This window comes from Chionomys nivalis, chromosome 4 (assembly GCF_950005125.1).
Source record: "Chionomys nivalis chromosome 4, mChiNiv1.1, whole genome shotgun sequence".
NCBI lineage: Eukaryota > Metazoa > Chordata > Mammalia > Rodentia > Cricetidae > Chionomys > Chionomys nivalis.
The window spans coordinates 110,413,202-110,431,315 of record NC_080089.1 but is presented as its reverse complement, the minus strand read 5'-3'; the positions used below and the strand labels follow the sequence as shown (position 1 = coordinate 110,431,315).

Sequence of the window (18,114 nt, the reverse complement as noted above, 5' to 3'; positions counted from 1 at the left end):
TGAACAGGTTTCATTTTTTCTAAATTACTTGTAGAGAAGTGGAATAAGCTTGGTGGTTTGGGGGCTCTTTTTTTATATATATAATATATGATCTATATCATATGTATGATATATATAACATATATGATCTATATCACATATATATGTATATATATATTTTTTTTTTTTTTTTTTTTTGGTTTTTCGAGACAGGGTTTCTCTGTGGTTTTGGAGCCTGTCCTGGAACTAGCTCTGTAGACCAGGCTGGTCTCGAACTCACAGAGATCCGCCTGCCTCTGCCTCCCAAGTGCTGGGATTAAAGGCGTGCGCCACCACCGCCCGGCCATATATATGTTATATATATATATATATATATTTCTTTGAGATTTTACCTTTTCCAGTTTGTTGTGCATTGATTTTGTTAGCCAATTTTTCAAATGACATTTGTTGTGAAATTTCACTGTAAATGTGTTTCATTTTGATAAATGGTGACTGACTGATTTTGACCATGTCAGCTTCTTTGTTGGTGGTTAAAGTTTGAGGTATCTGAACTGCATTCCTTAGTCCCCAGGATATCTCTTCGCCTGTCTTCTGCAGCTGATTGTAACTTAATGTTTAAGGAGGAACCCCCTTTGGCTCTCCTTCCTTTCTTCCCTTTCTGTGGTTGTCTGAGGACTTAGCTAGCTTCTCAGGATGTGGATGGAGTGAGGTTTTTGTCAGATTCTCCACAGGGGGCAGAAGCTAGAGTGTCTCTGCCCTTGCCTCTTCATCTTCTAGTTCAGTGAGCTGTCAGATCCACTGAGCATCAGGTAAAACGGATCGGACAGTGGCTCCAGGGTGCAGTGTGTGTTGGGGACGGGTGCTTTAAGGATCAAAAGTAGAATGATTTTTCTGCAAGGGCCTGGTAGGTAGAGCCATGCTTGTCTCTTTGTGCTGTGCAGAGCCTGCGGGAGACCGCGTTTTCTAACAGGAAGCTGAGTGGAGAGGGTGCTGAGAAGTGGCCTGGGGTGAATTATCAGGCTTCGGGAGGAGTGTGTCGGTTCAGGGCAGTGAAACTGCCTTAACTCTATGGCCCTTGATCAGGATCCCAGCCACATTTGTTGTTTTGCTTTGCTGAGGACTGAACCAAGTCATGTTAGCCAAGGTCTCTGACTGTTGAGCCATCCCTGGCCCCAGTTTTATATTGAAATATTTAATATTTTAGTGGGCTGATTTCACTAATGGAACCTTAGGGTAAAAGTTGGGGAAACATTCACTTTCTTACGCATGGGTTTGATGTGGGCTTGCTGTTAAACTGTCCTGCTCCAGTGCTTACATGACTGCTTTCTGGACCCAAAGTGAGCGTGACAGTGGGCTGAAGTAGTAACAGCCCACCTGCCGTCAGGAGCGGCTGGGGCCGTGTTTCCCAGTGAGCCTGCCTAAGGTGGTCCTGCTCTGGGCTCATAGCACTACAGCTTGCAGGGACAGCCTCTGGCTGTGGGAGTGTGGAAAGGAGCAGTGGTCTGAGTGTACCTACTGAAGCTTTTGCTTTTGTTGTTGTAGGGCGGGTTTTGTTTGTTTTTTTCTGGGCCGTGGTCTTACTGTGCAGTGCAGGCTGGCCTTGAACACTGTACTTCAGCCTCTGTGCCCACGTCCCCTCACCCCCAGTGCTAGGAATACAGGTGTGTACCACCATGCCTAGCATAGCCCGTATTCTTTCTTTTTGTGATACTGAAGTCTTGAGTTCATGACCTTGCCTGTGCTAGGCAACTACTATACCGTGAGCTATGTCTCCAGCCTTAAGTTACTAGGACACTGTTGTTTATCTAGAATTAGATGGGCAGTATTCTTTTAATCCCAGCAGTTGGAAGGCAGAGGCAGGTGGATCTCTGTGAGTATGAGGCCAGCCTGGTCTATATAGTGAGTTCAAGAACAGCCATAGCTATGTAGAGACCCTGTCTCAAACAAACAAAACGATTAAAGGATTTTATAGAGAAGAGCACTAGAGTTACCTGGGTTCGTTCCCCAGTGCCTACTTAGTGGCCTACAACCATCTGTAACTATAGTCTGGAGGGTCTGAGGCCCTCTTTTGTCCTCTGATCACCAGGTACACGTGTGCATGTGTGATACACATCCAGGAGGCAAAATACCTAGGCACAACACCTTGAATTCCAGCACCTGGGAGGCAGAGGCAGGTGAATCTCTGAGTACCAGGCCAGCCTGGGCTATAGACTATAGCGAGTTTCAAGACAGCCTGGGCTGTCTCAAAAAAAAAAAAAAAGAGAAATTAAGGAAAGCCAGTGCAGTGGCATAGAGCTTACATCTCTGCTCTCTGGAGGCAGGGGTAGGTGTATTTCTGTGAGTTTGAAGCTATTCTGGTCTATCTAGTAAATGCCAGAAGGTAGCTCATACCTGTAATCCTAACATTTCAGAAGCTGAGGCAGGAGGATTGTTGTGAGTTTTGAGGCTAGCCTATATTACAGAGGAAAGCCCTGTCTCAGAAAACGAAAACCAAACAGAAGTTGTTGTGGGACCTATGCCTGTCATTGCAGCACTTGACGGGGCCGTGCTGTCAGTCATTGCAGGCTTGACGGGGCTTTGCTGCCAGTCATTGCTGCACTTGGGAGACTCAAGTATAAGGCCAGTCTAGATAGACTAAATAAGTTTGAGGACAGTCAGTACTTAGAAGTCAGACCCTGTTTCCATGCTAACTTTGGCAGCATATATAGTAAAACTGGATTGACAGAGAAGATTAACATGGCCCCTTGCAAAAGAATGACATGAAAATTACCCAAAAGTGGCAGGAGGTGGGGCTGTGGATTTGAAAGGGAGCAAGGGAGGTAGTGTACTTGGGAGGGATTGGAGGGAGAAAAGGAGGAAACAATGTATTAGAATCTCAAACAAAAAAAAAAATTAGGGGGACTGGAGAGATGGCTCAGTGGTTAAGAGCATTGCCTGCTCTTCCAAAGGTCCTGAGTTCAATTCCCAGCAACCACATGGTGGCTCACAACCATCTGTAAAGAGGTCTGGTGCCCTCTTCTGGCCTGCAGACATACACACAGACAGAATATTGTATACATAATAAATAAATATTTTAAAAAAAAATTAAAGAGAGGGAACTGGAGAGATATGGCTTAGAGGTTAAGAGCACTTGACTGCCCTTTCAGAGGAAAAAATGAATCAAATGTGTGCCCTGGCAGTGCTGACGCGTGCGTGGGCAGCCCGCATATGGCGGTTCTGTTGAACTTGTGCATATTGGGCTTCATGGTCTAAGTTGATGAGGACGACTGACCAGGTCTCTTCCTCAAGAGGGCACCAGATCTCATTACAGATGGTTGTGAGCCACCATGTGGTTGCTGGGAATTGAACTCAGGACCTTTGGAAGAACAGGCAATGCTCTTAACCTCTGAGCTATCTCTCCAGCCCAAGAATGTGTATGTTCCTGAAAAAAACATCTCTCCAGTCCTGAATTGAATCCCTAGCAACCATATGGTGGCTCACAACCATCTGTAATGAGATCAGGTTCTATCTTCTGGTGTACATGAAAACAGAACACTCAAATACATGAATAATTTATTATATATATATAAAAGAATAGGGCTGATCAGTGGTGGTGTACGCCTTTAATCCCAGCATTTGGGAAGCAGAGGCAGGTGGATCTCTCTGAGTTCGAGGCCAGCCTGGTCTAGAAAAGCTAGTTCCAGGAAAGCCAGGGCTGTTACACAGAGAAACCCTGTCTCGAAAAACTAAAAAAAAAAAAAAAAAAAAAAAGAACCATTTTTCACAAGTGGGCGTAAGACCCTGGTCTTGAGCTCACCATACAGCCCAGGCTGCCTCAAGCTTGAGATCTTCCTATCCCTGGAAAGCATGGAAGTAGGCATATCTTTTAAATTGTTATTTGTTATTTGGAGACACGTATCCTACATGTAGCTTCCCACTCTAACCTTTGTATTTCATTTATTCTCCCTGTATTTTTTAAATAATTTTAATTTTTTTAGATTATAAAATAATTATATTGTTCTTCCCCCTTTCCTTTCCTACAGCCTCTCCCATGTGTTCCCCTCTTGCTCTCAAATTCATGTACTCTTCCTTTACTATAAGTGTGTGCATGCATTCCTGAGACTGTCACATCTGTAACTTGGGTTCTTACCTCCTCTCTTCTTTTGTAGGTGCTCCATCCTGGCTTGCAGTGCTTACGTGGCTCTAGCCTTAGGTGATAACCTCATGGCTTTGAATCATGCAGACCAGCTCCTCCAGCAGCCCAAGCTGTCGGGCTCTCTTAAGTAAGTGTGACTTCATCTGCACTCACGATTGTTTCCAGGATGCTGGGTTCTCTTGACTTGGCTTACTTTTCTTCTCCAGTGGGATATGTGTTGATGAGGAAAGCAACAGTCGTGATATATGACTGTTATCCCAGGACCTTGGAGGTGGGTGCAGGAGGATCAGGAATTGAGAGCCAGTTCTCAGTGCATACCAAGTTCAAGTCTATCATGAGCTACTTAAGACCCTGTCTCAAGTTAAAGGAAGGGAAGAAGGGAGGGAAGACAGGCAGGCAATGGTAGCTCATAACCATAACCCCAGAACTCAGGAGTTGAGACAGGAAGATTAGTTGCTTTGTGTTCAAAGAAACCAGGGCTGTCTTTAAAAACAAAGTATAAAGCATGCCGCAAATGTGGTTAGGTTGATAGTGTGCTCGTCTCAACATGCGTGAAGCCTTGGTCTCAGTTACAGCATCCACATAACATGTACCACTTGAGCAATGGTCGGAGAGCTGGCTGAGAGGATGGGAGCGCTGCCCACGGAGCCGGAGGTCGCCGGTTCAAGTCCCGGCTGTGTGTGTGCTTGTGACGTGTGCACATGCGTGATTAATCGGAGAAAAAAAAGTTTGCTGGGCGGTGGTGGCACATGCCTTTAATCCCAGCACTCAGGAGGCAGAGGCAGGCGGATCTCTGGGAGTTCGAGGCCAACCTGGTACAAGAGCTAGTTCCGGGACAGGCACCAAAGCTACAGAGAAACCCTGTCTCGAAAAACCAAAAAAAAAAAAAAACATGTACCACTTGTGCAGATAATCCCAGCAGTGACAACACAGGATGGCAAGATGATCAGAAGGTAAAGGGTTAGCCAGGTGGTGGTGCTGCACACCTTTAATCCCAGTGGCACTCAGGAGGCAGAGGCAGGCGGACCTCTGTGAGTTCAAGGCCAGTTTTACAAAGTGAGTTCCAGGACACCCAGAACTGTTTCACAGAGAAACCATGTGACAAAAAAAATCGAAATAAAAATTAAAGAAATTAGCTGGGTGGTGGTGGCGCACGCCTTTAAATCCCAGCACTCGGGAGGCAGAGGCAGGCGGATCTCTGAGTTCGAGGCCAGCCTGGTCTACAAGAGCTAGTTCCAGGACAGGAACCAAAAATTATGGAGAAATCCTGTCTCGAAAAATAAAAAAAAAAAAAAAATTAAAGAAGTTGTTAAAGGTTTGAGGCAGCCTGGATACCTGGAATCCCACCTCAAGTTTTATTTACTTTTAGATGAAACTTCACTATGTAGCTCCACCTTGTCTGGCTTATGATGTGGGTGGTAAATTTAATTTATTAGTAGTATGTGTGTAAGTGTAGCCATGCAGCTGCCACAGTACGTGCCCCACACTCTGGAAGCCAGGACAACTCTTGAGAGGCAATTGACATTCTTTCTAGAGCCAGTACCTCCTGCTGCTTCTGCCACTGTGCACTGTGCCACTGTCGAGCAACATGAGGGCTGTCCATGGTGCTCATGGAGCTTAGAGGACAGCTCTGTTTGAACTAGTTCTCTGCTCCCAACCCTATGGGACTGAGCCGAGCTCCGCAGGCTTGCCTTTTCAAGCACCTTTTACCTACTCCATCTCACCGGCTTCTTTCATGCCAGGGAGTAGGGGCTCTGAGACTTCCTTTGTATGGGTGTCTTGTCTGCATGTCAATCTGTACACCACATTGTGCAGTGCCTGTGGAGGCCAGAAGAAGGCATTGGGTACCCTGGAACGAGAGTCAACAACCAGTTCTGGGCCACTGGGAAGTGAACCCAGGTCCTCGGAAAGAGCAATCAGTGTTCTTAATCTGGGAGCCATCTCTCCATTTCCTCCTACAATGTTTTTGTTCTTGGGATTTTTTTGTTTTGTTTTTGAATTGTTCGTTTATTTGTAATGTTTGTGCAAATGGAGATTGGTAAGGTACATGTCATAGTATACATGTGGCCGTCAGAGAACAACTTGCAAAAGTTAGCTCCGTCCTTCTAACGCATGAGTCCCAGTGATTGAACTTGGCACATAAGATTTGGTAGCAAATGACTTTACCCACTGATTCTTGCTGGATTAGAATAACCTAAATAAGCTTAGGTTTCAGGTCAGGTACATGGAGTATGTGAATCACATGCCCTGTGTTACTGTACACTAAGCATTTCTGTGATGACCTGCTCCTCAGACTAAAATCTGCAATTTCATTTCAGGTTTTTGGGCCATTTATATGCTGCAGAAGCCCTCATCTCCCTCGACAGAATATCCGATGCCATTACACACCTGAATCCAGAGAATGTCACTGATGTCTCCTTAGGGATCTCCTCAAATGAGCAGGACCAAGGTTAATGAGGACACATTTGATCCAGCTGGTCATTGTTGCCACTTCCTTCCTTTTGTAATTCAGGATATGTAGAGACCTTAGGGCATGGTTGTGAAGGGAAGGAAGATTGAAGTCAGCTCTCCATGTTTATGACAATCTAGTAATTGTTTGCTAAGTAAGCCTGGGAACTGATTGTCACTTGGCCTAAATTCTCACTCAAAGGCTGATATGTTAGGATTCTTCCCTTCCCTTCCATTCCCTCCTCCCTTCCTCACTTCCTTCCTTCCTTCCTTCCTTCCTTCCTTCCTTCCTTCCTTCCTTCCTTCCTTCCTTCCTTCCTTCCTTTCTTTTTTTCCTCTGCTCACCTCACCTCCCTCCTTTTTTTCAGAGGCATAACCTCACTGTTTGCCCAGGCTGGCTTCAAACTCCTGGGCTCATGCCATCCTCCAGCCTGGCTGGACTTTTTCAGTGCTAGGATGACAGACATTTGTGCCAGCTCACCTGCCTTAAGAGGATGCATTTTGGTTTGGTTCTGATACTATTTTTTGTTCCTTTTAACTGATTCCTCCATGCAAGAGGGAATGGAGGTGTGGTTTTCAAACAATTTTCAGTCACGTTTAAGTTTCTGAGGCTGTGAAGCCATGTGGTCCCCTCTCTTCGTGGCTAGCTCACGTGGGGTGGTGGTGAGGTTGCATCCTGACACCTTTAACAAAGCCTCCACAACACCAAAAGCAAATACTACCATTCATTAAGTTCCTACTTGGTAAGAAACTTAGGTGTTTAGAAGATGTGCTGTTGTCCTGCCCTCAGATTTATTTTCATGTATTTGTAGGATCAGACAAGGGTGAAAATGAAGCAATGGAATCCTGTAAGTAAGAAGTTTTGTAAATCCTTAAGTAGCCTGGCCTGCATCCCAAAGATTTAGACCCTGCATCTCTTGTGTCCTTCGTGTATCTGTCAGCCTGAGGAATAGTGCTTTGTTCCAAGTGCTCAGCGGTGGAGTGGTGCTCCCGTGTCCTCTGCACAGCTCCTTCACCAGTGTCTACGCTTTCTCCTCAGCCGGCAAGCGTGCCCCTCAGTGCTACCCCAGTTCTGTCAACTCTGCCCGGACTGTGATGCTCTTCAATCTTGGCAGTGCCTACTGCCTGAGGAGCGAGTATGATAAAGCCCGGAAGTGTCTGCACCAGGTAAGAGGACCTGGGAAGGGCAGTGGCCATGTACAGTAAAGGACCTGAGAGTTTATAGGGTTTGTGATTTTATTTGAGGTTTATGGTCAATTTATTAAACACCTGAAAAAATTTTCCAGACTTAAAATACTCTTGGGCTGGGTGGTGGTGACATACACTTTTAATCCCAGCACTCTAGAGGCAGAGGCAGTCGGATCTCTGAGTTCAAGGCCAGCCTATCCTACAAGTGAGTTCCAGGACAGGCTCCAAAGCTACACAGAAAAATCCTGTCTCAACCCCCCCCAAAAAAAAAAATAATTAATTAAATTGAATTGAATCTTCTTGAGAGCATGGCAGGGCGTACCTTTTATTCCAGCATTCAAGAGGTAGAGACAAGTGGTTCTCTCTAAGTTCGAGGCCAGCATGGCCTACAAAGAGAGTTCCAGGCTACCCTGAGCTACATAGTAAATCCTGTGTGCTGCCTAATTTTATGTTAGCTTTATAGAAGCTATAGAGTCCTTGGGAAAAGGGATTCTTCAGTTGAGAAAATGCCTAAAATTGGCCTGTAGGCATGTTTGTGGCGCATTTCCTTCTTTCTGTAGTTGTTGTTTGAGATGGATTCTCTGTGTAGCCTCGGCTATCCTAGAATTTTCTCTGTAGGCCAGGCTGACCTCAAACCCAGAAATCTGCCTGCTGGGATTAAAGGCCTCTGCCGCCACCACTGCCTGGCTCATTTTCTTAATTAGTGATTGATGGGGGAGGGTGCCGTAAAAAATCATTTTGAAGCAAGCCAGTAAACAGCATTCTTCCGTGGCCTCTGCATCAGCTCTTGCCTCCAGCTTCCTGCTCTGTCCATGAATTCCTATCCTGACTTCCCTGAGTTATGGATTGTAGGCTGTAAGTGGGAAGAAAACTTTTCCTCCCCAAACTTACTTCGTTCATGGTGTTTGCCACAGCAATAGAAACCCTAACTAAGACAGCCTGTCTCAAAAAGAAAAGGACATCCTGAGAGAACCACCTTTGTTCTCACCTGTTGGGGAGACTGGCACTGAAACTGATTGGAACTCGGGACATCACAGCCTCCATATACTATCTGCTTACGCAGGTGACCTTGATGGATCTAAAGTGATGGGGCTCTATCCTGGAAAATAACCATCCATGAGCTGTAGTCACCTTAGAGTCTGCACTGGACCCTTCTAGTGCAAAATCAGAAAATGGATGCTGAGCTCTCTGGGGAACCCTGAGCACACACGTGAGCTGTGAACTGAGCTGCAGGAGGTGAAATGTCTTAGTGCTCTCGGTGGTGGAACTGTAGTCAGCAGCCCTTCTGATGGCCCAGCTGGGCTTTAAACTGGCTTAGTGTGTACAGCCCAGCTCAGGTGCTCGTACTGCAGATGGTCGCAGCTGAGCCATGAGAGAAGAGACAGATGAGGTCAGTCCTGGTTCGAGGTCTCCGGTTTGTATTGGTCTCCGTTCTTTGGGTTAATCCAGTGGCAGGTCTTTGTTAATTGGGAGGCCCGCCCTGTCTAGGAGGGCAGAACAGTGATTTGGAGAGTCAGAAAGGGCTCTGAGCTGATGTTTCCAAATCACCCCCCCCACCATGATTCTGAGCAGTCAGCAGCCAAATGCCATTAAGTCTCAGAAAGTTATTACCTTGAATTCCTGTATTTTATAAAAAGCTGTGTAGGTTGTGGTTGATGCAAAGAACAACAGCAAATTACCTCTGTTTATTAGCCACCAAAAAAAATAAAATAGAACTTAAAGTTTTTTATGGGTGTGTGTGTGTCACCAAAAAAAAATAAAATAGAACTTAAAGTTTTTTATGGGTGTGTCTGTGTGTATGTATGACCGGGGGAGTTAGTTATTTCCTTTACCCACTGTATGTGTGTGTATCTTAACACACACATACCCAAAAAATCTTAATGTCTGCAAAGTAGTGTAGTGATGCCCTTCCCCGCATGACCGGTAAGTACAGAATTTCCAGTTTCTAGGCCTAGCTGTCGTTAGACCTCTGTGATGTCAGAGGGAAAAGCTGCCTGCCCCACTCATAGGGCAGGGTCTTCAGAGCGTGAGCTGTGCAGGACAGTGGTGGTGCACACCCTTAATTCCAGCACTTGGGAGGCAGAGGCAGGCAGATCTCTGAGTTTAAGGCCAGCCTTCTCTAAAAAGTGAATTGCAGATAGCCAGGGCTACACAGGCTCTGGGTGAGAGGCCCCGGAATCTGCATTCCCTCTCAGCTTTCCGTATCATTGTGCCCATTTTCTGCCGATCAGTTAGGTGTCTAGCCCATTTTCACACATATTCACCTGCCTCTCTTCCACTTCAGTAAACCTGAATCAATTATTAGGTGTTCGCTTGTTTATCATCAGGGAGGCTCCTGTCTTAGCTGGGCACAGTGCCACACACCAGTTATCTCAGGTAGTCTTTCCAGAAGTTTTAAGGCCAGGCTTGGGGGCGATGGGGCACATTTTTTAAGTTTTAAGGGCAGCCTGGTGAACTCAGAGTGAGTTCCAGAACAGCGTGGGCTACCTTACCTCAAAAAGCTGAGGAAAGTGCAAGTGTTTACTTAGGAACATTCAGTTTGCTTATGAAGCAAAAGGTGAGGCAGGGAGAGCACCTGAGGACAGACACCTGGGGACAGACACAGGAAATACACATATCATCTTAGCCACCAGACTTCCCTTTTTAGTAAGATCTGAGGAGACTGCTGGGCGTGTGGCCCTGACCCACCTTCAGTGGGTGCTTTTGCTTAAATGGCTTCACTTAGAAAGCATGTGGTGTGTTTGTTGAGACAGAGTCTGACTTTGTAGCCAAGGCTAACCTCAAACTTGTGATCTTCCTGGTGTTGCCTCCTTTGAGGTGGAACCTCCACCTCGCCTTGTCCATCGTCACATAAATGGTGTTGTAAATACAACCATTACCGGTCCTGAAGAGACAACACTGGACTTGGTCCTATGACTGGGGTGTAAACTCAGTGTTGTCCAGGAAGGCAGATACAGAACTCCCAGGAGAGGAGAAAGACGGGTCTGGTGGTATAGCTCTGTAATCCAATCCTTCCCTTGGGGAGACTGAAGCAAGGGGATTGAAACGTTAGGGTCAGCTTGGACAACATCATGACCAAGCATCTCAGAACAGCAAGAAGCCAGACGTGGTGTCACAGTGCCCTTAATGCGAGGCGGAGGTGGATAACTCTCTGAATTTAAGAACAGCATAGCTGACATAGAAAGTTCCAGACAATCCAGGCCTACACAGAGACCCTTTCTTAAAAAAAGGAAAAAGAGAAAAGGAAAAGTAGATAAAAAGTAAAATTCATGGCAGAGATGGCTGAGCAGCTAAGAACATCTGGAACACCTAAGTTCAGTTCCCATCATCCATGTTAGGTGGCTGTCAGTCACCTGTGGCTCCAGCTCTGGGGGTCTGCAGGAACACAGGACCAGGAAGATGTTCAGCTGATTGTCACTTGCTATAGAGCCTGATGGCCTGAATTCAAGTCCTAAGGACCATATGGTTAAAGCAACATGCAAAAGTTGTCCTCTGGGACAGGCGATGGTGGCGCACGCCTTTAATCCCAGCACTTGGGAGGCAGAGGCAGGTGGATCTCTGTGAGTTCGAGACCAGCCTGGTCTACAAGAGCTAGTTCCAGGACAGGCTCCAAAACCACAGAGAAACCCTGTCTCGAAAAAAAACAAAAAAAAACTAAAGTTGTCCTCTGACTTCCACGTGTGCACTGTGGCATGCACACGCCCTCTTCCCCCACGTACAGATCCAAATATAAGTGAATAAATAATATCAGTGACTGAAGAGATGGCTCAACTGTTTGGTTTTATGAAACAGGGTTTCTCTGTGTAGCCCCAGCTGTCCTAGAACTCACTCTGTAGACCAGGCTGGCTTCAAACACAGATGCACCTGTTGGGATCAGAAGGGTGAGCCACCACACCCAGTGATGGCTCAGCTACTGAGAGCATTTGTTCAGTGGGCAGTGGTGACGCACAGCTAACCCCCCCAGCCCTTGGGAGGCAGAGGCGGGTGGATCTCTGAGTTAAAGGCCAGCCAGGGCTACATAGCGAAACCCTGTCTTAAGAAAAACAAAAAAAGAAAAAGAGCACTTGTTCTTGTAGAGGACCCAGGTTTGGTTCCCAGCCCCCGCTTGCTGGCTCACAAGCATTTACAACTCTAGTTCCAAGGGCTCTGACCTCCTCAGGTACCAGGCATGTGTGGTTCACATACAGAAATATAGGGAAAATGCACATAAAAATAAATCCATCTAAAAAAATTTTTATTTTGAAAACATGTACAGTCATACAGTCCTATACTCTCCACCATTGAGGAGGGAGGTAGAGGTCAGGGTTAGAAATTCAAGGTCATCCTTGGCTACATAGTTTGGGGTTGCTGTTTCAAAAAATAAAAAAGGAGAAAGAAAGCCAAATTAGGGGTGAGGAAATATGTGTAGAAGCTGGGAAACCTACATTTTTATACCATACATGAGGAAAAATAATCATATTGAGTTTAATAGGTATCAAGATAAGGGAATGTTGGGTGAGATAGCATATTCTATACCCTGTGCTCAGAGGATGAGGCCAGACAGCACCATGTGTTCAAGGCCTGGCATCCTTATTTGCCACGGATAGCCGAGCATAATAGCTCCTAGCACTCAATGAGGCTGTCCTTGGCTACGGTAGGAGACAGCAGAGGTGCTGAGGTGCGCTGTGACCGTGAGCCCTGAATATCAGTGCCAGCTTCTTATGAAGACTCACGGAGGACTTTGCTTTCATGAGTGTTTCTGTCTCTCTCTCTCTCTCTCTCTCTCTCTCTCTCTCTCTCTCTCTCTCTCTCTCTCTCTCTCTCTCTCTCTCTCTCTCTCTCTCTCGCAAAGGCGGCTTCAATGATCCATCCTAAAGAGGTGCCCCCTGAGGCCATCCTGCTGGCGGTCTACCTTGAACTTCAGAACGGTGAGTGATTCTCATTAGGGTGCTGTCCTTCAAAATGCTCACGACCTTTGGTACTAGGCATGTTAGTTTGTGTCTCTAATTAAAGCATTTGAGAGGCAGAGGCAGGAGGGTCATGTGATCCAGACTGGTGTATCCCCAAAACAATACAGGTTAAAGCTGCACAGTCCTTGAGAACATGACCCACCTGGTTTTCTAAGTAGAAAATGTAACTAAGGGGACAGACAACACAGTGGCTCAGCAAGTAAAGGGCATTTGTTCCTGGTGACCTGAGTTTGAATCACAAAATTGTCCTCTGACCTCCATACAAATGCCAACACACACACACACCAAGGGCCTAAACTGGAGCTTAGCAATAGAGTGCTGGCCTGGGTTCTGTTCATGGTGCTGCACAGAGGGCGAGGGAGATGGAAAGAGTAGTTAGTTAGCAAGGTTTTGGTGTCTTACAGATTCCTGCCCACAAATTAAAATATTCCTTTTCGTCTGAAAATGCAGTTTTAACTTCTTTCCCTTAAAATCAGTTCCTGAACATTCGGCTTTTCTTGGACAGCTGACTGACTCTTGAGAACGTGACTCACGATACTGCATTCCTGGGCTGCATAGTGCTGTGTCTTTTGTTTGTGTTTTTATTCTTTTGTTTTTAGAAGCAGGGTCTCACTTTGTTACCCTGGCTGGTCTGAAATTCACTATGTTGACCAGGCTGGCCTCAAACTCCAAAATCCTCCTGCCTCTCTGCCTCTGACTACTGGGTAAAGATAAATGCCACCACTCCTGGCCCACTTTTACAAGAACTCTCAAAACAAATCAAAGCCAATCTCTTAGGAATCAAACCTAGGTAGGTTATCTGGAAGAACAACCAGTGCTCTTAACCTCTGAGGCATTTCTCTAACATCTTGTTTTTGTAGCTGAAGAGACATTAAGTCCTTGGCACTCCAAGGGTCTTGACTGACTAAAAGCCAAGTCTTGAATGAGTTTGTGGTCCTGAATCCCTTGAACCCCTTCTTTATAAAGCCCACTTGTATTATAGCAAGTTGTCTGCCTGGGTATGCCTTAGAACCCTTGGGGAACTTTTTTGAAATCCTCTTGCTGGCCTAGTGCTGTAGTAGAGCAGCAAACGTACTCAGGGTCTGTGTTTAAACCCCAGCACCACCCGCCACACTGCACATCGCTTAAGTGAGAATGTGTGGCCTGCACAGTGGCTCTTTGTCGTGGTGCACAGGCAGACCTCCTTCTCTAGGCCTCCTTTGCCTTCTTTGCAGGGTGCTAGTGGCCTAGTCTGTGCGTTGGTAGGGTGTGTGCTTGGTTTTCTTTAATGGGCAGTGTTTTTCTAGGCAACACACAGCTGGCCCTGCAGATGATCAAGCGGAACCAGCTGCTCCCCACAGTGAAGGCCCACTCCGACGTGAGGAAGAAGCCCGTGTTCCAGCCTGTGCACCCCATCCAACCCATCCAGATGCCCTCATTCACCACCGTACAGAGGAAGTGAGAGCTTGCTTTGGGGGAACTGTTAACCTGAGGCCCGGGGTGTGGTCAGTGGCCTCTCGGTTGTCCTACAGGAAAGCCAATAAAGAAAACAGGCGGGAAAGGTGCTGGCTTTGAAAACAGTTTGAGACTGTTGTACCCCACTGGAATTTTTGCCAGAGGTTTACTTAAAATTAAGGACTAATAAACCCACTTTCCGTTTTTATTTGCGAGACTTTTACTTGTGACCCATTCTGTGGTATGTCTGTGTCCAGGCATTAAAAATGTTCTCAGAACAGTGTTGTCATTTTTCTTTCCGCTGTTGGAATTATCTAGTGAGAATTAATGTCAAAACTGTAAAAAAAGACCAACAGAACAGAAGACATCAGCTCTAGCCAGTCCAGAAACTGGCCCTGGGGTGAAGGGGATAGAGCAGATTCATGCTCACCGCAGGGTCTGTCTCAGTCACTGCTCTGTTGTTGTGAAGAGATGCCATGACCAAGGCAACTTAAGAAAGTGTTGGGGGCTGGAGAGATGGCTCAGTGGTTAAGAGCATTGCCTGCTCTTCCAAAGGTCCTGAGTTCAATTCCCGGCAACCACGTGGTGGCTCACAACCATCTGTAATGAAATTTGGTGCCCTCTTCTGGCCTGCAGATATACACAACAGAATATTGTATACACAATAAATATTTTTTAAAAAAAAAGTGTTGGGCTGGAGAGATGGCTCAGTGGTTAAGAGCATTGCCTGCTCTTCCAAATGTCCTGAGTTCAATTCCCAGCAACCACATGGTGGTTCACAACCATCTGTAATGAGATCTAGTGCTCTCTTCTGGCCTGCAAGCATACATGCAGACAGAATATTGTATACATAATAAATAAATAAATATTTTTTAAGAAAGAAAGTGTTTACTTGAGCACTCTTACAGTTTCAGGTAATTCTGTTATTGTCATGGCAGGGAGCAGGGGGCACTTGCAATGCTGGAGCTGAGAGCTACATCTGGGTCAATAGACCAAGAGAGAAACTCTGGTCTTGGTATAGGCTTTTAAAACCTCAAAGCCCACCCCCAGTGTCACACTTCCTTCCACAAAGCCATACCTCCTAATCCTTTCAAATAGTTCCACTCCCTAGTGACTAAGCATTCAAATCTATGAGCCCTTGGGGGCTAATCTCATTCAAACCACCACAGGATATAATTGGGTTTAAAGGAGATGACTAATACAGTTGGAATCATTCACTGAAAAATTAATGACAATGGGGTTGGAGAGATGGTTCAGTGGTTAAGAGCACTTACTGGTCTTCCAGGAATCAGAGTTCTGTTCTTCACACCCACATGCTCACAACTTCCAGGAGCTCTCCAGCTCCAGGAGTATCTGACACCATCTTGTGGCCTCTGCAGGCATCTGCACAGACAGTCCACATTCATTCAGGCCTCATATGCACATAAAGAAAGAAATACCTGGGCATAGCGTCACTCACCTTTCCCAGCACTCAGGAGGCAGAGGCAGGTGGATCTCTGTGAGTTCAAGGACAGCCAGGGCTACTTGTAAAAGAAGAAGAATTTAAAAGTTTAAAAGGTTTTTCACATGATACCAGGTATGTGTGTTGTAAGATTGCTGTCCCAAGAATTTGATAGGCCACACACTAACTTTAAACAGGAAAATGTAGATATGCTTTGGAGAAAGTGAGGTGCCCCAACCATTGACAGGTTGTTTCTCAGTGTTTTTCTTCTAGGGCTATCTCTTGGTGTCTTCCCTCTCCTCGGGTCCTGGGGTGGAGACCAGCTTGGCATGGGCAGTAGATGTACCAGCTGCTGTCACAGTTATTTTGTCAACTTATTTGAGGCTTACAGTTTCAGAGGGCTAGGGTTCATGGTCATCATGGTGGGGGCCATGGCGCTGGAGCAACAGCTGAGAGCTCATGTCTTAATCCACAAGCAAAGGCAGAGAGCATCTGAAACCTGCCCACAAATCATCCACCATGGCCACACCTGGTTCTTCACAAGCAGTTCTACATAGTACGAAACTGAGGGATTGTTCTCGTGCAAGTCACCGCAGCCATGCTTGCTGGCTTCTCAGGCCCAGTCAGAGGCTGGTAGGTGGAAGTTCCAATCCCACCAGCATCTCCCAAATAAACCAAGAGACATATATTAATTGTAGATGCTTGGCCAGTAGCTCAGGCTTGTTAACTAGCTAACTCTTACATTTAAATTAACGCGTATTTCTTACCTGCTTTGCGATGTGGCTTAATACCTTTCCTCAGTACAGCGTGCCCATCTTGCTTCTCTCTGTGTCTGCTGGTGTCTCTCTGACTCTGTTCTTCTTTTTCCCATCAATCTGTTTGGCTCTTCCACCTGAACTATTGGCTATTGGCCGGTCAGCTTCTCTATTAATAATCACAGCAACGTATATTCACACAGTGTAAAGGAATATTCCACATTTACCTCCCTCACATTTTAACTTTAACACAGTAAGATTATATACAACAAAAACAGTTATCAAGCCGGGCGGTGGTGGCGCACGCCTTTAATCCCAGCACTTGGGAGGCAGAGGCAGGCGGATCTCTGTGAGTTTGAGACCAGCCTGGTCTACAAGAGCTAGTTCCAGGACAGGCTCCAAAAACCACAGAGAAACCCTGTCTCGAAAAGCCAAAAAAAACCAGTTATCAAGTAAGAATTACAGTTACAAAATCTAATTCATTTGTATTTGGCAAAATTAGAGGAAAAATTCTTTTATGCATTTTATTTTTGTGACTCTAAAGTTTTATTTTTTTAATAAGATTTATTTATTTACTTATACAATATCCTGCCTATAGGCCAGAAGAGGGCACCAGATCTCATTACAGATGGCTGTGAGCCACCATGTGGTTACTGGGAATTGCACTCAGGACCTCTGGAAGAACAGTCAGTGTTCTTAACTGCTGAGCCATCTCTCCAGCACCCGACTCTAAAATTTTATACCTAATTTGCCTTTTATCATAACTAAGGAAAACTTTCACTATGACTGTTTAGTCTTAACTCCATCAAAGATCCCAGAAACATGAAATGTTACCTAAGGACAGGACCATCTGCCTGGACAGTCACCCAGAGTTCTGTAACATTGGGGCATAATGTAGGTGGGCCTTCTGTCTATGTGTTACTTTCATTGGTTAATAAAGAGACTGCCTTGGCCTTTTGATAGGGCAGAAAATTAGGTGGGCGTAGTAGAACAATGCTGGGAAGAAGGGAAGTGAGGCAGACACCATGCTTCTACCCAAGATGGACGGTGGTTAGACTCATGCGGGTAAGCCACAGCCAAGTGGCGATACACGTTAATAGAAATGGGTTAATTAAGATGTGAGAGTTAGCCAAGAAGAGGCTAGAGATAATGGGCCAGGCAATGTTTAAATGAATACAATTTGTGTGTTGTTATTTTGGGATATAAGCTAGCTAGCCTGGGAGCTGGGCTGCGGGAAGTGGCCCACCGCTCATATCACTACAGGGGCATCCAACTTTGGCCGACAGGCCTGGTCTATCTGACTTTTCTGAAAAGCAGGGGATTTTGAAGGACTGACTCTCCTTGGCTTAACAAAGTTTGGCGGTCACTTTGTTTTGTGTTCTGCTTATCTAATTTGGACAGTAACTATCAGCAATTGAGGCAAGGGCCGTTTCTTTGCCCATATGGCTAGCTTTTGTCATAAAGAAAACAAACTCCAGTACTCGGGAGGCAGAAGCAGGCGGATCTCTGTGAGTTTGAGACCAGCCTGGTCTACAAGAGCTAGTTCCAGGACAGGCTCCAAAACCACAGAGAAACCCTGTCTCGAAAAACCAAAAAAAAAAAAAAAAAAAAGAAAGAAAGAAAAAGAAAAGAAAAGAAAACAAACTCCATATAGAGTTTTCAATGCCCATCATCTCTGAAGTAGATTGGTGCCGCCAGAAGCAGATGCGTCTCACTGTCGTCCTGCAAAGGCTAGTAGACAAACATGGGGTGCCTACAGCTTTCTCTGAGTGGGTCTCCTGCAGG

The 18,114-nt window shown here is 45.8% G+C and overlaps 1 protein-coding gene and 1 non-coding gene across 9 annotated transcripts in view; both read left to right on the top strand.

Moving 5' to 3' along the window:
- The window catches only part of Cnot10 (CCR4-NOT transcription complex subunit 10), a 49,339-nt gene extending 34,563 nt beyond the window's left edge, over positions 1 to 14,776 (top strand). For 5 of the 8 annotated variants that reach the window (XM_057768244.1, XM_057768243.1, XM_057768239.1 and 2 more), the window contains 6 exons: positions 4,128 to 4,241; positions 6,433 to 6,563; positions 7,375 to 7,410; positions 7,602 to 7,729; positions 12,582 to 12,657; positions 13,986 to 14,775. In XM_057768244.1, coding sequence (XP_057624227.1) covers positions 4,128 to 4,241; positions 6,433 to 6,563; positions 7,375 to 7,410; positions 7,602 to 7,729; positions 12,582 to 12,657; positions 13,986 to 14,140 — 640 coding nt within the window. In that variant the 3' untranslated portion in view covers positions 14,141 to 14,775. Of the gene's footprint in view, positions 1 to 4,127; positions 4,242 to 6,432; positions 6,564 to 7,374; positions 7,411 to 7,601; positions 7,730 to 12,581; positions 12,658 to 13,985 lie in introns of all 8 variants that reach the window. The other 3 variants (XM_057768241.1, XM_057768240.1, XM_057768245.1) reach the window with 2 other exon arrangements.
- Positions 2,663 to 2,768, top strand: LOC130873994 (U6 spliceosomal RNA). The gene has a single exon (XR_009057048.1). It is a non-coding gene; the product is annotated as a U6 spliceosomal RNA (small nuclear RNA).
- Positions 14,777 to 18,114: the final 3,338 nt, after the last annotated feature.